The sequence below is a fragment of the Coregonus lavaretus genome, assembly GCF_964263955.1.
Source record: "Coregonus lavaretus genome assembly, contig: HAP1_SCAFFOLD_285, whole genome shotgun sequence".
Lineage (NCBI taxonomy): Eukaryota > Metazoa > Chordata > Actinopteri > Salmoniformes > Salmonidae > Coregonus > Coregonus lavaretus.
This window is the reverse complement of record NW_028158101.1, coordinates 425,478-444,880: the sequence shown is the minus strand read 5'-3', so window position 1 is coordinate 444,880 and position 19,403 is coordinate 425,478. Positions and strand designations below refer to the sequence as shown.

General features: G+C 43.5%; 2 protein-coding genes across 2 annotated transcripts in view; both read left to right on the top strand.

The window, feature by feature from the left end:
- The window catches only part of LOC311124434 (FERM, ARHGEF and pleckstrin domain-containing protein 1-like), a 122,889-nt gene extending 119,871 nt beyond the window's left edge, over positions 1 to 3,018 (top strand). The window contains exons 25-27 of the mRNA XM_084198583.1: positions 1,520 to 1,627; positions 2,496 to 2,647; positions 2,736 to 3,018. Coding sequence (XP_084054709.1) covers positions 1,520 to 1,627; positions 2,496 to 2,647; positions 2,736 to 2,817 — 342 coding nt within the window. The 3' untranslated portion in view covers positions 2,818 to 3,018. The remainder of the gene's footprint in view (positions 1 to 1,519; positions 1,628 to 2,495; positions 2,648 to 2,735) is intronic.
- A 9,781-nt stretch (positions 3,019 to 12,799) lies between these two features.
- The window catches only part of LOC311124433 (dedicator of cytokinesis protein 9-like), a 184,171-nt gene continuing 177,567 nt past the window's right edge, over positions 12,800 to 19,403 (top strand). The window contains exon 1 of the mRNA XM_084198582.1: positions 12,800 to 13,231. Coding sequence (XP_084054708.1) covers positions 13,115 to 13,231 — 117 coding nt within the window. The 5' untranslated portion in view covers positions 12,800 to 13,114. The remainder of the gene's footprint in view (positions 13,232 to 19,403) is intronic.

Sequence of the window (19,403 nt, the reverse complement as noted above, 5' to 3'; positions counted from 1 at the left end):
CCAGTGTGTTTTCCTTTTCTTATCTCTACTGTGGCTGTGCTCCTTTTTTTCTCTCCTTCGCAGCCGTGCCGTGACTCACCGTTAGCCTCCATGTTTAGCCTTAGCGGTGCATGTGTGTGTACTCAGTCTGTGTCTCTGTCCCTCCCTCCCTCCCTCTCTCTTTTCCCTCTGTCTCTCTTCTGTGTGTCCGTCTGTCTGTCCTCTGTGCTAGAGGAGACTAGTCCAGTCAGTGACTCAGAGGCCTCCCTCTCGAGGCCCTTGTGGCCCTGCAGTGGCCAGGGACCAGTGCCTCTGTCTCTTATTTTGCTGGTATCGAGTTCACAGCCTCTCCTTTAGTGATTCCTGCAGGAGCCTAGAGGTAAAGGATCCAGGGAGAGAGGAGAGGCCTCCCCATCGCGTTGTAGAATTACTGTCCTTACGTACTAGCACCTTTATATCTTCTTTTGAGGTCGTTGGTGAAAAGGTGTAATGCTTTTGTGTAAAACTTTTCATCTGTAAAGACCTACAAATGAACTAAGAGAAATTAGTGGTAGCCTACAATGGTGGTCCTGTATGAGTCAGTTGGTAGAGCGTGGCGTTTGCAATGCCAGGTATTGTGGGTTCGGGGCCACCCACAAGTAAAGATGTATGCACGCGTGACTGTAAGTCGCTTCGCATAAAAGCATCTGCTAAATGGCATATTATATATACACACACTGAACAAAAATATAAACGCAACATTCAACAATTTTACTCAGTTACAATTCTAATCTATGGATTTCACATGACTAAGCAGGGGAGCAGCCATGGCTGGGCCTAGGATGGCATAAACCCGCCCACTGGGGAGCCAGGCCCAGCCAATCAGAATGACTTTTTCCCCCACAAAAGGGCTTTATTACAGACAGAAATATTCTTCAGCTACAAGGTGCACCTGTGTAATGATCATGCTGTTTAATCAGCTTCTTGATATGCCACACCTGTCAGTCAGGTGGATGGGATTATCTTGGCAAAGAAGAAATGCTCACTAACAGGGATGTAAACAAATTTGCTCACAAAATTTGAGAGAAATTAGCTTTTTGTGTGTATGGGAAATTTCTGGGATCTTTTATTTCGGCTCATGAAGCATGGGACCAACACTTCACATGTTTGTTTAAATTTTTGTTCAGTATAAATGGTTCAGTTTACAGTAAATGCTTTTTATCACCACTAGATGGCAGTTGTTCACTGTGACCTCACTGTTATTTCAGTGACTTTAAACTGTGGCTGGAGGCTGTCTGTTTATAGCTGTACTTACCTCAGATAAACCAATGTTAGGAGTGAACAGAGGCCCCAGGCTTAATCACAGTGGGTTTATTTACAGAGCTGACAGTGCAGCACATATGCATGAAGTATTCCTTATACATTAATATAAATGTTGGTTGGAATTGCCTCTACTTGTTTTTGTTTTTGTCATATGTCCTTTTTTTATATGATATATTTATATGATTTATATTTTACACAAATGAAGTTCACCGATTTGTAAATCGTTGTTCTACTGTAGAATCAGCTGTCAGGAAACCTGCTGAGGAAGTTCAAGAACAGCAACGGTTGGCAGAAACTCTGGGTGGTTTTCACCAACTTCAGCCTCTTCTTCTACAAAACCCACCAGGTGAGCACCATCTCAGGTCTCCTCGTGGCCATAATAATTATAATAATAATAATAATAATAATAATTGGTCATTTAGCAGACGCTCTTATCCAGAGCGACTTACAGGAGCAATTAGGGTTAAGTGCCTTGCTCAAGGGCACATCGACAGATTTTTCACCTAGTCGGCTCAGGGATTAGAACCAGCGACCTTTCGGTTACTGGCACAACGCTCTTAACCACTAAGCTACCTGCCGCCCATACCTGCCGCCCAAGCTACCTGCCGCCATGTTTGTCTATCTGTCTAGACCAGGGGTCTGCGTTGAATGACATCTAGGATCAGGTCCCCCCTGTCCATGTAATCTTATTCGTTATGATCTAAATGAAGGTTAAACTGATCCTAGATCAGAACTCCTACTCTGAGACGCTTGATACAGAACCAGGACCAGAACTACAGGAATGGAGACCCCCCCCCCCCCCCCCCCTCCTTCCATGTAGTCTGTGAAGGCCAGAAGTACAGCCGTGTGTGCTGGGGCAGACCCCCTCCCTTCCTCCTGCTCATGATCCATGATCTTCAGCAAGTAGTGTTTATCTCTCTGTGGAATTTCAGATCCGTGTTCCATGTAAGGGAGTTATGCACATTCCCATGCCAGATGATCTGCTCTCGCTTTAGGCACAACTCCCCCGAATCCATTAGAATCACCACCTGAACGAACCGGTGTTGTTTTGTCACATGTTCTATGACCTGTAGCCACTGGGCATTTTGCCTGATTTTTTTAAATACTGTACATCATCAAAGTACAAAAGTGATATCAAGTGTATTCGTAGTGAAAGTGAGTAGCTCCATGAAATTCAGAATGCTTGACTGTTTGGTTCTTTCCCATCCGTCCAGGATGACTATCCTCTGGCCAGTCTCCCCCTGTTGGGCTACTCTGTCACCATCCCCACTGAGTCTGAAAACATCCACAAAGACTACGTCTTCAAACTGCATTTCAAATCCCACGTCTACTACTTCCGATCTGAGAGCGTGTACAACTTTGAGAGGTACAGTACACTTCTGTATATTTGGTATTGTGTACAGTGGATAGTATATTTGTCTACTGGATGTAAAAGCCTCTTTCTCTTCGTACAGGTGGATGGAGGTCATTCGCAGTGCCACGGTCTCTGCCAGCCGCACCTGCATTCTGAGCCGGAAAGAGTCCCATCCGTACTGATCCAAAGAGAAGGGGGTTCTCTCCCTGTCTCCGTGCCTCTTCTCCTCACCACAACCTCCCATAGGTCTGGCCACATCCGTCCTCTCTTCACACTACGACGCCCTCAAGCAGCAAGCTGGCGCCACACACTCTCTTCACTTCTCTGGAATCTGTTGATTTCCTTTTCTCCGCATATTTAGGACATACAGTGGGGAGAACAAGTATTTGATACACTGCCGATTTTGCAGGTTTTCCTACTTACAAAGCATGTAGAGGTCTGTAATTTTTATCATAGGTACACTTCAACTGTGAGAGACGGAATCTAAAACAAAAATCCAGAAAATCACATTGTATGATTTTTAAGTAATTCATTTGCATTTTGTTGCATGACATAAGTATTTGATCACCTACCAACCAGTAAGAATTCCGGCTCTCACAGACCTGTTAGTTTTTCTTTAAGAAGCCCTCCTGTTCTCCACTCATTACCTGTATTAACTGCACCTGTTTGAACTCGTTACCTGTATAAAAGACACCTGTCCACACACTCAATCAAACAGACTCCAACCTCTCCACAATGGCCAAGACCAGAGAGCTGTGTAAGGACATCAGGGTTAAAATTGTAGACCTGCACAAGGCTGGGATGGGCTACTGGATAATAGGCAAGCAGCTTGGTGAGAAGGCAACAACTGTTGGCGCAATTATTAGAAAATGGAAGATGTTCAAGATGACGGTCAATCATCCTCGGTCTAGGGCTCCATGCAAGATCTCACCTCGTGGGGCATCAATGATCATGAGGAAGGTGAGGGATCAGCCCAGAACTACACGGCAGGACCTGGTCAATGACCTGAAGAGAGCTGGGACCACAGTCTCAAAGAAAACCATTAGTAACACACTACGCCGTCATGGATTTAAATCCTGCAGCGCACGCAAGGTCCCCCTGCTCAAGCCAGCGCATGTCCAGGCCCATCTGAAGTTTGCCAATGACCATCTGGATGATCCAGAGGAGGAATGGGAGAAGGTCATGTGGTCTGATGAGACAAAAATAGAGCTTTTTGGTGTAAACTCCACTCGCCGTGTTTGGAGGAAGAAGAAGGATGAGTACAACCCCAAGAACACCATCCCAACCGTGAAGCATGGAGGTGGAAACATCATTCTTTGGGGATGCTTTTCTGCAAAGGGGACAGGACGACTGCACCGTATTGAGGGGAGGATGGATGGGGCCATGTATCGCGAGATCTTGGCTAACAACCTCCTTCCCTCAGTAAGAGTATTGAAGATGGGTCGTGGCTGGGTCTTCCAGCATGACAACGACCCGAAACACACAGCCAGGGCAACTAAGGAGTGGCTCCGTAAGAAGCATCTCAAGGTCCTGGAGTGGCCTAGCCAGTCTCCAGACCTGAACCCAATAGAAAATCTTTGGAGGGAGCTGAAAGTCCGTATTGCCCAGCGACAGCCCCGAAACCTGAAGGATCTGGAGAAGGTCTGTATGGAGGAGTGGGCCAAAATCCCTGCTGCAGTGTGTGCAAACCTGGTCAAGACCTACAGGAAACGTATGATCTCTGTAATTGCAAACAAAGGTTTCTGTACCAAATATTAAGTTCTGCTTTTCTGATGTATCAAATACTTATGTCATGCAATAAGATGCAAATTAATTACTTAAAAATCATACAATGTGATTTTCTGGATTTTTGTTTTAGATTCCGTCTCTCACAGTTGAAGTGTACCTATGATAAAAATTACAGACCTCTACATGCTTTGTAAGTAGGAAAACCTGCAAAATCGGCAGTGTATCAAATACTTGTTCTCCCCACTGTATGTACATTAAGGCAGTGTCCATGCACAATCTTGGTGCTTATTGATGCTTTAACGGTGACATGTCCGCTGGTTTAGACTGCATCAGAGACTGCATTTTCAGCAGTTTTTACTCTGCTCTGAACCTCTTTTTGTAGGACGTCATTTTATACTATTTTCTAATGGACCACATCCTATACTTCTGGTTTCACATTCTGTCATTGGATTGTTTTATGGTGGAAACTGATTCTGCCTTTTTTTTTTTTTTAAACCTGTTTTTCATTTAGGAAATGAATCTGCATCCTCAACGTCTTTTGTCTCCTTGTTCATTTTATGGGGAAAAACTAAACAAAAAGCTGCTTTGAAATCCAACAGCTTGAGTGCCAAACTGGTCTACTATTGTCCTAGATTTTATAATGCATTATTACATCGGTGGTGAGGAGACTTGAAATGTGTTGTTAAACAGGCCACTTTAAATTACTTTTCATATATATATATATATATATATATATATAAGATGTCTCTGGAGAATATGAGAAACCTTGTGAAAACATGGATGGTCAATAAGATATCAAAATATTTAGTTGTACAATTGACATAACTCTAGAACTACTTATAAAGCTATCAGGGTAGTTCCCATCTCCACTAACGCCATTATTTGCCAAGTAAAGTGAATATTCCTGTTACATGAGGATCTTTGTTGTATGGATGCCTCTGAGGTTTTTCTGAAGAATATTATGTTCCACCCTTTAATAGTGTGAGACATTATCATAATCTGTGTATTATGAAGGAAACCGTAAGCTTTAAAGAATATGCCTAAAACCAAAATATAAACTTTCAGTTCCAAGCAGCATTGCCCTTGTTGGACTAGGCCGCCCGTATGTAAGAGACCTCTACGAATCTAAATGAAATGGATTTGACAGATGATAGGGTTTATGAAGTGTAGCATTCGAGAGGGTATTGCGGGTATTCTGCCAGACAACAGAGCTCTTTCGAAATGAAAGCAATAAAACATTTATTTGAACATTGTATTGTGGGTTTTATTTGCATGGTCCACAATAGTTAACATTCAATGTTTTTGACCACTTCAACTTCAATGCGCTGTAGAAGATGATTTACGTTGTATTTATTGTATGTCCCACAGATGGCATCATTGATCAACAACATAAGGCCTGTGCCATTGTGCTAGTCACATTGGCTACTGGGCCGAAGTTATTGCACTCATGATTTTCATCTGATGAAAGGAGAAATCGACATAGGCCTCCTAAAAACAAACTTGGTCATTCCCATTAGGTCTTAAATATCAAATTTGAAATGTTGTGTACTTAACTGCATTTGAACTCACGTTTAACGCTTATATTACATTCATTGAACCATTAGTACCGCTATGGAACAGAAAGACGGTGCATGGTATCTTCTTTCCACGTAAATTTTTTTTCCCATATCTATAATTGTAAAACGAATTACAGTGGCATACATTCATAGCCTGCTCATATAGAAAGTGGATTGGGCAGGCCTTTATAAATTAAAGTTGGGGAGGAGTATGAACCGGGGCCGTTGCTGTTTCCAGAACGGAGCACGCAGATTACTTCATGGATGACCGTTCTCCGAGCAGCAGGATATTATGCTGGCAGCACAATTGCAGATTATTCTTTTTAAATAAGAGTCCCCCTGCAAAGACATGCTACATTTGGAGTATATCGATTTTTGTTAGCACTCTAGTGCAGTACAACTGTTTTTCACAAGCAACCACCTTTGAAAAAAGAAATTGATAATTTGATGTATTTAATTTAATATTGTATTATTTATGCCAGCATTTCTTTTGAAAGTTTACACAAATATTGGTATGTTGAAAGGTATTGTGTAGGTTATATTTAAAGAAATGCACTTTCAATAAAATACAAAAACATATATATATGTTATTGGAATTACTCAACAGAATCAGCTAAACTTAAATGGGCCTCTTGCGCTGGGCAACAGGTTTAATACAGAGTACTGGAAACTCCTTACTCCACCCACTCCATTCACTGCAATGTAATACGCGGTATATGGAATACTTGTTGGGTTGTAGAGGACATTTTTTTTTACTACCTGTCTCATATAAACTGGGCGGGGAAATACACGGTCTGGGTTTCTACTGACCAAATATGTGTAGTTCTTGAGGGGGATTGTGTTGTACATATCCAGCAGCACTTTGTTCTCCACCCCCTCCCTCTATAGCCCCCAATGCAATACACTGTTACAGACTGTACATGGGATACAGATTGGCTCGTAGAGATAACTTTTCTACCTGTCTCAGCTTAAAGTGGTGTGGGAAATACTCAGCAGGGTTTCTATTGTTAGTTTTGGAGGGGTACTGCGTCAGTAAACACAGTCCAGTTCAAAGTAAATGGCACAGATCCATATATGGCAATGGTCTATTTGCATATAGGCCTAAATGCAGCTCTGATTGGTTATGCCGCACTCTGGTGGTCTGTGTAGAGTTTGGGCTGAGTCTTGCACAATAGAATCCTACTCCGATGCGTTCTGCCTACAACAAAATCTCTTGCATAGTTTGTTTTGTTTCTGTAGGAAATGCTACCCAGCAATTGGAAGGGAGGTTTGAAGGAGCACAAGTTAAAACAACCGTTATTTTCCAATCAATCCCCTAGTAAAGTATAAAACTGGTGAAAAGTGTATTTCATCCTCATATTGTGCTTTAGGACTTTAAATAAGACAAAGGTCAAGTAACAATCACTTGTATTTTCTGACAATTTGGAGTGATGGGCTATGATCCATGAATCAGTCCAAGACCCAAGTCCAAGAAGCCAACCTTTGGATTAATTGAGACCAATGTTCCCTCTAAACAGTGAGCAGTAGCCCAGAGACTGTTGCGCAGTGCAGAAGAAATATCAGCCCAGGAGAGAAGCAGGAGATTGAACTTCACTCAACTTTCGAAAGATTTCCCTGTTAGTTTTTATTTTTATTTATTTCACCTTTATTTAACCAGGTAAGCCGGTTGAGAACAAGTTCTCATTTACAACTGCGACCTGGCCAAGATAAAGCAAAGCAGTGCGATAAAAACAACAACACAGAGTTACATATGGGTTAAACAAAACATAAAGTCAAAAATACAACAGAAAATATATATACAGTGTGTGCGAATGTAGTAAGTTATGGAGGTAAGGCAATAAATAGGCCATAGTGCAAAATAGTTACAATTTCGTATTAACACTGGAATGACAGATGTGTAAAAGATGATGTGCAAATAGAGATACTGGGGTACAAATTAGCAAAATAAATAACAATATGGGGATGAGGTAGTTGGGTGGGCTAATTTCAGATGGGCTGTGTACAGGTGCAGTGATCGGTAAGCTGCTCTGACAACTGACGCTTAAAGTTAGTGAGGGAGATAAGAGTCTCCAGCTTCAGAGATTTTTGCAGTTCGTTCCAGTCATTGGCAGCAGAGAACTGGAAGGAATGGCGGCCAAAGGAGGTGTTGGCTTTGGGGATGACCAGTGAGATATACCTGCTGGAGCGCAGACTACAGGTGGGTGTTGCTATGGTGACCAGTGAGCTAAGATAAGACGGGGATTTGCCTAGCAGTGATTTATAGATGACCTGGAGCCAGTGGGTTTGGCGACGAATATGTAGTGAGGGCCAGCCAACAAGAGCGTACAGGTCACAATGGTGGGTAGTATATGGGGCTTTAGTGACAAAACGGATGGCATTGTGATAGACTACATCCAATTTCCTGAGTAGAGTGTTGGAGGCTATTTTGTAAATTACATTGCCGAAGTCAAGGATCGGTAGGATAGTACGTTTTACGAGGGCATGTTTGGCAGCATGGGTGAAGGAGGCTTTGTTGCGAAATAGGAAGCCGATTCTAGATCTAACTTTTGATTGGAGATGCTTAATGTGAGTCTGGAAGGAGCGTTTACAGTCTAACCAGACACCTAGGTATTTGTAGTTGTCCACATACTCTAGGTCAGACCTGCCGAGAGTAGTGATTCTAGTCAGGTGGGCGGGTGCAAGCAGCGTTCGGTTGAAGAGCATGCATTTAGTTTTACTAGTGTTTAAGAGCAGTTGGAGGCTACTGACGGAGTGTTGTATGGCATGGAAGCTCGTTTGGAGGTTTGTTAACACAGTGTTCAATGAAGGGCCAGATGTATACAAAATGGTGTCGTCTGTGTAGAGGTGGATCTGAGAGTCACCAGCAGCAAGAGCGACATCATTGATATACACAGAGAATAGAGTCGGCCCAAGAATTGAACCCTGTGGCACCCCCATAGAGACTGCCATAGGTCCAGACAACAGGCCCTCCGATTTGACACATTGAACTCTATCTGAGAAGTAGTTGGTGAACCAGGCGAGGCAGTCATTAGAGAAACCAAGGCTATTTAGTCTGCCAATAAGAATGCGGTGGTTGACAGAGTAAAAAGCCTTGGCCAGGTCGATGAAGACGGCTGCGCAGTACTGTCTTTTATCGATCATGGTTATAATATTGTTTAGGACCTTGAGCGTGGCTGAGGTGCACCCATGACCAGCTCGGAAACCAGATTGCATAGCGGAGAAGGTACGGTGGGATTCGAAATTGTCGGTGATCTGTTTGTTAACTTGGCTTTCAAATAATTTCGAAAGGCAGGGCAGGATGGATATAGGTCTGTAACAGTTTGGATCTAGAGTGTCACCCCCTTTGAAGAGAGGGATGACCGCGGCAGCTTTCCAATCTCTGGGGATCTCAGACGTTACGAAAGAGAGGTTGAACAGGCTAGTAATAGGGGTTGCAACAATTTTGGCTGCTAATTTTAGAAAGAAAGGGTCCAGATTGTCTAGCCCAGATGATTTGTAGGGGTCCAGATTTTTCAGCTCTTTCAGAACATCAGCTGTCTGAATTTGTGTGAAGGAGAAGCGGGGGGGGGCATGGGCAAGTTGCAGCGGAGGGTGCAGAGCTGGTGGCCGGGGTAGTGGTAGCCAGGTGGAAAGCATGGCCAGCCGTAGCAAAATGCTTTAATTCTCGATTATTGTAGATTTATCGGTGGTGACAGTGTTTCCTAGCCTCAGTGCAGAGGGCAGTTGGGAGGAGGTGCTCTTATTTTCCATGGACTTTACAGTGTCCCAAATCTTTTTGGAGTCAGTGCTACAGGATGCCAATTTCTGTTTGAAAAAGCTAGCCTTTGCTTTCCTAACTGATTGTGTATATTGGTTCCTGACTTCCCTGAAAAGTTGCATATCGCGGGGGCTGTTCGATGCTAATGTAGTACGCCACAGGATGTTTTTGTGCTGGTCAAGGGCAGTCAAGTCTGAGGAGAACCAGGGGCTATATCTGTTCTTAGTTCTGCATTTTTTGAATGGGGCATGCTTATTTAAGATTGAGAGGAAAGCACTTTTAAAGAACAACCAGGCATCCTCTACTGAAGGAATAAGGTCTATATCCATCCAGGATACCCGGGCCAGGTCAATTGGAAACGCCTGCTCGCTAAAGTGTTTTAGGGAGCGTTTGACAGTGATGAGGTGTGGTCGTTTGACCGCGGACCCATTACGAACGTAGATAATAAGGCAGTGATCGCTGAGATCCTGGTTGAAGACAGCGGAGGTGTATTTAGAGGGTAAATTTGTCAGGATGATATCTATGAGGGTGCCCATGTTTACAGATTTAAGGTTGTACCTGGTAGGTTCGTTGATAATTTGTGTGAGATTGAGGGCATCTAGTTTAGATTCTAGGTTGGCCGGGTTGTTAAGCATATCCCAGTTTAGGTCACCAAGCAGTACGAACTCTGAGGATAGATGGGGGGCAATCAGTTCACTTATGGTGTTCTGGGCACAACTGCGGGCTGAGGGGGGTCTGTAGCAAGCGGCAATAGTTAGAGACTTATTTCTGGAAAGGTGGATTTTTAGAAGTAGAAGCTCAAACTGGTTGGGCACAGACCTGGATAGTATGATAGAGCTATGCAGGCTATCTCTACAGTAGATTGCAACCCCACCCCCTTTGGCAGTTCTATCGAGACGGAAAATGTTGTAGTTGGGGATGGAAATGTCTGAATTTGTGGTGGCCTTCCTAAGCCAGGATTCAGACACTGCTAGAACATCAGGGTTGGCGGAGTGTGCTAACGCAGTGAATAACTCAAACTTAGGGAGGAGGCTTCGGATGTTAACGTGCAAGAAACCAAGCCCAAACTCTACACAGACCGGTGCAGCATAACCAATCAGAGCTGCAGTAGGCCTATATGCAAATAGACCATTGCCATATATGGATCTGTGCCATTTACTGTGAACTGGATTGCATTTACAGCTGTGGTCGTGAGTAGATGTGCTTGTTTTGAGAATCAAAGCAAGAGCTGCATGTAACCATGTGCACATTTTGTTCATATCCTTTGCTAGTTAGTGAGTTATTAGCCCAGTTATGGATCATTTGTAGTCAGCAATAGGGGAGTGATTGCTTCATACAAATGTGTACATTTGTAGACATCTTTGAAAAGCGAGTCAGGTTAAGATATTTTTTTTGTCTTAAAGGGGCAGTGTTGTATTTTGTTGACAGGCTTGAATAAACTAAGTAGCCATTAGGCAGAGGGTAGCATAATTTGACGGATTCTCTGTAATAATGGCATGGGAATAATAATGCATTTTATTTTGTAAAGTGGTTTCTTGCATCTGTAGTGTCTGAACAATTTATGACTTTGCTGACGGTTGCAAATGGTGTCTTAGAGGATGTTGACTCAGCTTGAGGAAGCATCTGGAGAGCATTTCTATAGGGGCACCCTAAAACAGAGGAAGTCTGTTAGGTGGAGTCCTGGGATTGGTCTGTAGGGGAAAACACCCATATCAGGTTACATAGGATATATATACTATGGTTTGGGACAAAGAAGGGGAGAATAACATATTAGAGATTGGGGCTGGTTATTCTCCAGATGTCTGCAGATGTCTGTAAATTGACGCTGAAATCTTTTGATATAATAAACCTTTATAATCAAAGTACAGTGTCAGCGGATTCCTTGTTCTCACAGCATCTCAGCATCGTTTTCTCGACACTACACATCAAACAACACAACAATATTTTCAGTCACCTCCTTGTCTGAAGGACAAGTGGCTAAAAAAGGTCAACTTTAAGCCCTGCATGCTTTTTTCAAGAGTCTCATGAAATGTAGGTCTACATTGAACACCACACATTGGCTGCTACTGTAGGCTGAACGATTGAACAGCTATTTCCATGTTAAAATGTTCTGGGATGCATTTTCTCCATTGTTTTTGATGGTAGGCCACTCTGGTAGGCCGACATTATGATCAAATAGCCACAGTAGCCTACTTTGCCACGGTTAAAACTGTAACTTAAAGCGGGTACAGCCTCAGTGATCACAGTAAACGTGCGCCGGAAGTTGTGTAATGTGGACAGGAAGAGTAAGAGTCCTTAAACCGGCATTCTTGTTTTGGTTTTCATGAATGTGCATGTTTGATGTTGTGTCTGGCCGTGTCTCTAACTGTATCACTGTGCATTTTCTTGTACGTAAAGCAAATATCTCTGACAATAAAGAAATATCTAATCTAAAACGACCTCAAAAATGTTTAATTTGTCAGGCCAAGCGATTGACCTTATAGGTCGTTATAACAGGTATGCAAATCCATCATTGTTTACATTGTGTCTTTGAAGCAGTTGGCTTCTCGACTGATCAACTGCTAATAATCGGTGTTTGCCCGTTAGGGCAAGGCAAGAGTGCATGAATGTCTAGTATGGAAAGGAATTTTATTTCACACTGCACACAAACAGGGTAAGCATAAAAAAGTCTTAGTGTTTTGTCTTTCCAGCTGATATTGTTTTAGAATGAATATAACATGTCAGACTAAATGCATACAGTATGTCTACAACACAGTCCCCCTCCAAAACTACACGTAGTTTAACTGAGACAGGTAGAAAAGTTATCTCTACAGCCCAATATTCTCAACATACCAGTGTGAACATTGTATTTTTTTCATTATTAGGCTTAAAAAAATTTTTTAAACCATATGTTTTATTTGTTTTTATACCTTACTTATTGCCCTTTATTGTTGGTAAAATAAAAGTAGCCATTGATTCAAATTCTTTATCCTTTGAATTAGTTATCCACATTGCAATGTTTTGAAATGCGGGCTTTTATTTTGAAGGTTTCTTCATTACCATTTAAACGTGACGTCATTTGTGCTGCTGGCAGAATACTAGTGATTACTTCTGGTTAACGTCGCATGAGCCTATACCGTCACCGACCATAGGTAGACGGAGGGGCAGCGGTAATGAGACGGTGACAGCTCAGAAGAATGGTTTATTATGACAACAATAACTCAGCGGGGGAATGTAACAGCTGCGGGATAATACAATACAACTTTCATTTGTAATTGGTGCAAATTATGAGATCAAAAAGGCATACTCAACCACCACAACATGATCCAGTTTCAAACTCAATGTGCGCACTAGTGGGGACGGAGAATCGGATAAACCAGTTTATGAATTAAAAGTTTTCACTTTAATTTGAAGTTTAATCCATTCTTAAAATAAATTGATGAAAGGCAGAACTCGATAATGTCTATTCCAGTACATCCGGAGACCAGGAAATTTACAAGGGGACTAAGTAAACCTGGCACTGCGGCTGAACTAAGGCAAAGTGTCTCTGAGGTTGTCAGGACCTCCGTGTTTATTGTAAGTACACCATTTCTATACCCTCTTCATCTACGTAATCTTTCGCTTTCTATCAGACATGTCTGTCCGCTATCGTGCCTTGTGTGTTGTTACTTTCTAGCCCGTCGAGGTGTCACCCAACCTCTCCATGTGTCGCTAGATTTCTGACTGGAGGTCAGCCGGTGGAGCGCTATGCTACTCTTACTGTGTCTCAATAAGATCTGAATTTCATTTTGTATAAATACTTGAAAGCATGAAATTATGCATTCCATGTTGGGGGTTTACCTATTATTTGACTTTACCTTTTTATTTGTTTAAATTACTTTTTTGGGGGCATAGTGTGTTTTGCCATCTTCATTGAGTTTTATTCCATTCTAGTCAAACCATTTTTTGCCCTCTGATCCTCCAGAAAGGTCAATCCCATCCTTCTTTCATTGATTCAATATGTAAATGAGATAGATACACACGGCAGCAATGGTAGGCCTATAGGCTACGTGGATTATTATGGATATTTAAAAAGTCTAAACCTTTGGGGGGGGGGGGGGGGGGTTCTACTAAGCTAACATATGGAATTGTTTTAAGATGGTCATACAATGGATCATTTAGCATTTTAATTTAGAATTTTAGGAACCATGAATGTATAAAAAAACAATTATTTGATAGAATGTTGCATTTGGCCTACTATAGCCTATAGAAACGCCTTTAGTAACACATTCATGAATGGCAAAACAGACGGTCAAACAATTAATAATTAGCTCCTGAGTGGCGCAGTGGTCTAAGGCACTGCATCGCAGTGCTAACTGTGCCACTAGATCCTGGTTCGAATCCAGGCTCTGTCGCAGCCGGCCGTGACCAGGAGACTCATGGGCGGCGCACAATTGGCCCAGCGTCGTCCAGGGTAGGGGAGGGAATGGCCGGAAGGGATGTAGCTCAGTTGATAGAGCATGGTGTTTGCAACGCCAGGGTTGTGGGTTTGATTCCCACGGGGGGCCAGTATACAAAAAAAAAAAAAAAAAAAAAAAAAAATATATATATATATATATATATATATATATTACATGTATTCACTAACTGTAAGTCGCTCTGGATAAGAGCGTCTGCTAAATGACTAAAATGTAAATGTAAATGTAATCATAAGGAATAAGGTTTTTAAGTGTCGTTCCTATATCTAGGAGATACAGTGCATTTGGAAAGTATTCAGACCCCTTCCCTTTTTCCACATTTTGTTACGTTACAGCATTATTCAAAAATGGATTAAATAAAAAATAAATCTCATACATCTACACAAAATACCCCATAATGACAAAGCAGAAACAGGTTTTTAGAAATGTTTGCAAATGTATTAAAAATAAAAACATAAAACCTTATTTACATAAGTATTCAGACCCTTTTCTATGAGACTCAAAATTTAGCTCAGGTGCATCCTGTTTCCAAATCTTGTTTGGAGTTGACCTGTGGTAAATTAAATTGATTGGACATGATTTGGAAAGGCACACTCCCGTCTATATAAGGTCCCACAGTTGACAGGCCTCCCACCAGGTGGTAAGGATAGGCAACAACACATCTGCCATGCTGATCCTCAACACTGGGGCCCCTCAGGGGTGCGTGCTTAGTCCCCTACTGTACTCCCTGTTCACCCACGACTGCGTGGCCAAGCACGACTCAAACACCATCATTAAGTTTGCCGACGACACAACAATGGTAGGCCTGATCACCGACAATGATGAGACAGCCTATAGGGAGGAGGTCAGAGACCTGGCAGTGTGGTGCCAGGACAACAACCTCTCGCTCAATGTGATCAAGACAGAGGAGATGATTGTGGACTACAGGAAAAGGAGGGCCGATCACACCCCCATTCTCATATACGGGGCTGTAGTGGAGCAGGTTGAGAGCTTCAAGTTCCTTGGTGTCCACATCACCAACAAACTATCATGGTCCAAACACACCAAGACAGTTGTGAAGAGGGCACGACAATGCCAGTAGATGACTGGGGCCAAGCTTCCTGCCATCCAGGACCTCTACACCAGGCGGTGTCAGGGGAAGGCCCTAAAGACTCCAGCCACCCTAGTCATAGACTGTTCTCTCTGCTACCGCACGGCAAGCGGTACCGGAGCGCCAAGTCTAGGTCCAAAAGACTTCTCAACAGCTTCTACCCCCAAGCCATACGACTGCTGAACAGCTAATCAAATGGCTACCCTGACTATTTGCCAAATACAGGTTTGCCAAGCTACCCGGACTTCCCAAATACAGGTATGCCAAGCTTGCATTCCCAAGATGACTCGATGCTGTAATCACTGCCAAAGTTGCTTCAACAAAATACTGAATCGGCAGCGATTACAGCCTCAAGTCTTCTAGGGTATGACGCTACAAGCTTGGCACACCTGTATTTGGGGAGTTCCTCCCATTCTTCTCTGCAGATCCTCTCAAGCTCTGTCAGGTTGGATGGGCAGCGTTGCTGCACAGCTATTTTCAAGTCTCTCCAGAGATGTTCGATCAGGTTCTGGCTGGGCCACTCAAGGACATTCAGAGACTTGTCCCGAAGCCAATCCTGCGTTGTCTTGGCTGTGTGCTTAGGGTCGTTGTCCTGTTGGAAGATGAACCTTTGCCCCAGTCTGAGGTCCTGAGTGCTCTGGAGCAGGTTTTCATCAAGGATCTCTCTGTACTTTGCTCTCTTCGTCTTTCTCTCGATCCTGACTAGTCTCCCAGTCCCTGCCACTGAAAACATCCCCACAGCATGATGCTGCCCCCACCTTGCTTCACCGTAGGGATGCTGCCAGATTTCCTCCAGACGTGACGCTTTGCATTCAGGCCAAAGAGTTCAATCTTGGTTTCATCAGACCAGAGAATCTTGTTTCTTATGGTCTGAAAGTCCTTAAGGTGCCTTTTGGCAAACTCCAAGCGGGCTGTCATGTGCCTTTTACTGAGGAGTGACTTCCGTCTGGCCACTCTACCATAAAGGCCTGATTGGTGGAGTGCTGCAGAGATGGTTGTCCTTCTGGAAGGTTTTCCCATCTCCACAGAGGAACTTTGAAGCTCTGTCAGAGTGACCATCAGGTTCTTGGTCACCTCCCTGACCAAGGTCCTTATCCCCCGATTGCTCAGTTTGACATAGGTGGATAGATGCGGAAGGCTGATGTAGGCGGATAGATGCGGAGCCAACATAGGTGGATAGATGCGGAGCCAACATAGGTGGATAGATGCGGAGCCAACATAGGTGGATAGATGCGGAGCCAACATAGGTGGATAGATGCGGAGCCAACATAGGTGGATAGATGCGGAGCCAACATAGGTGGATAGATGCGGAAGGCTGACGTAGGCGGATAGATGCGGAGCCAACCTAGGTGGATAGATGCGGAGCCAACCTAGGTGGATAGATGCGGAGCCAACCTAGGTGGATAGATGCGGAGCCAACATAGGTGGATAGATGCGGAGCCAACATAGGTGGATAGATGCGGAGCCAACATAGGTGGATAGATGCGGAGCCAACATAGGTGGATAGATGCGGAGCCAACATAGGTGGATAGATGCGGAGCCAACATAGGTGGATAGATGCGGAGCCAACATAGGTGGATAGATACGGAGCCAACATAGGTGGATAGATGCGGAAGGCCGACGTAGGCGGATAGATGCGGAAGGCCGACATACAGTTGAAGTCGGAAGTTTACATACACCTTAGCCAAATACATTTAAACTCAGTTTTTCACAATTCCTGACATTTAATCCTAGTAAAAATTCCCTGTTTTAGGTCAGTTAGGATCACCACTTTATTTTAAAAATGTGAAATGTCAGAATAATAGTAGAGAGAATGATTTATTTCAGCTTTTATTTATTTCATCACATTCCCAGTGGGTCAAAAGTTTACATGCACTCAATTAGTATTTGGTAGCATAGCCTTTAAATTGTTTAACTTGGGTCAAACGTTTTGGGTAGCCTTCCACAAGCTTCCCACAATAAGTTGGGTGAATTTGAGTTTGGCCCATTCCTCCTGACAGAGCTGGTGTACCTGAGTCAGGTTTGTTGGCCTCCTTGCTCACACATGCTTTTTCAGTTCTGCCCATACATTTTCTATAGAATTGAGTTCAGGGCTTTGTAATGGCCACTCCAATACCTTGACTTTGTTGTCCTTAAGCCATTTTGCCACAACTTTGGAAGTATGCTTGGGGTTATTGTCCATTTGGAAGACCCATTTGCGACCAAGCTTTAACTTCCTGACTGATGTCATGAGATGTTGCTTCAATATATCCACATCATTTTCCTTCCTCATGATGCCATCTATTTTGTGAAGTGCACCAGTCCCTCCTGCAGCAAAGCACCCCCACAGCATGATGGTGCCACCCCCGTGCTTCTTCCTTGCTGAGCGGCCTTTCAGGTTATGTCAATATAGGACTCGGTTTACTGTGGATATAGATACTTTTGTACCTGTTTCCTCCAGCATCTTCACAAGGTCCTTTGCTGTTGTTCTGGGATTGATTTGCACTTTTCGCACCAAAGTATGTTCATCTCGAGGAGACAGAACGCGTCTCCTTCCTGAGCGGTATGACGGCTGCGTGGTCCCATGGTGTTTATACTTGCGTACGATTGTTTGTACAGATGAACGTGGTACCTTCAGGCGTTTGGAAATTGCTCCCAAGGATGAACCAGACTTGTGGAGGTAATCTGTCTGTAAACAATTGTTGGAAAAATTACTTGTCATGCACAAAGTAGATGTCCTAACCGACTTGCCAAAACTATAGTTTGTTAACAAGAAATTTGTGGAGTGGTTGAAAAACAAGTTTTAATGACTCCAACCTAAGTGTATGTAAACTTCCGACTTCAACTGTAGGTGGATGTGGTGGATTGAGATGCAGCCCAGGCAAAAAACAGCCCATGCAGATATCTCTAGCTTAAACTGACGGATTTTGATGGGATTTTTTGTATTATGTTACTTAGATTGACGCACGGGTGCATCAATAGACTCTTAAGGATGAATAATCCTGTACATCTGTTTTTAACTAGTCCCACAGCCTCAAGTTGTGAAAAACATAACGTCTCCCGAGTGGCGCAGTGGTCTAAGGCACTGCATCGCAGTGCTAGCTGTGCCACTAGAGATCCTGGTTCGTATCCAGGCTCTGTCGTAGCTGGCCGCGACCGGGAGACCCATGGGGCGGCACACAATTGGCCCAGCGTCGTCCAGGGTAGGGGAGGGAATGGCCGGCAGGGATGTAGCTCAGTTGGTAGAGCATGGCGTTTGCAACACCAGGGTTGTGGGTTCGATTCCCACGGGGGACCAGTATAAAAATAATGTAAAACAAAAAAAATTACATTGTATGCACTCACTAACTAAGTCGCTCTGGATAAGAGCGTCTGCTAAATGACTAAAATGTGTTAATGGTGCCATCTATGCTGATATGCATGGAGCGCATTGAAGGCCAAGCATGCATAGGCAACAGTACATCCTAATGGGGTAGGGTTAGCAAACACCTTTGCATGATACAAGGAAAAAGGTAATTTTAGTACCTAACTATAAGCCTTAATTTATATGTGTAATGTTTTTTCCTTTTCATTGCTTTTGGAAAATAACTGTTATGAGTCTCTGCCTCATCATAGGCTGTTTGTTATCAGGTGATCTATGTCCATAGAAAGGCTCACAGAGAGGCACCACATTGTTACAAGGGAAGTATTTGCCATACATTTTCATGGTTGGTCTCAGACAGTATTAGGTGGGATTTGTCTAATGATGAATTGGACTATCCAGCATAGAAGATTTGGGCAATGGGGCCTGTGATATCACAATATCAATTTTGCAAAGGCTCCGGGAGAAAGGAGTTGACACTTTTGTGTATGTATGTGTGTGTGTGTGTGTGTGTGTACTGTGTTTGTTGTGGTGTTCAGAGTCATTGTTCCAACTTTTCTGGAAGAAGTTGCTAAGAAACCGAACCGGACACCGTCCAGGCTCTCTGTCACCGTCCAGGCTCTCTGTCACCGTCCAGGCTCTCTGTCACCGTCCAGGCTCTCTGTCACCGTCCAGGCTCTCTGTCACCGTCCAGGCTCTCTGTCACCGTCCAGGCTCTCTGTCACCGTCCAGGCTCTCTGTCACCGTCCAGGCTCTCTGTCACCACACCTTCATATTATTTATTCATTCATGGACCCAAGACAGAGGATTCTGGAGGAGACGAGGGATATGCGTTTTTAGAAGGAAGCCATTGTGAATATG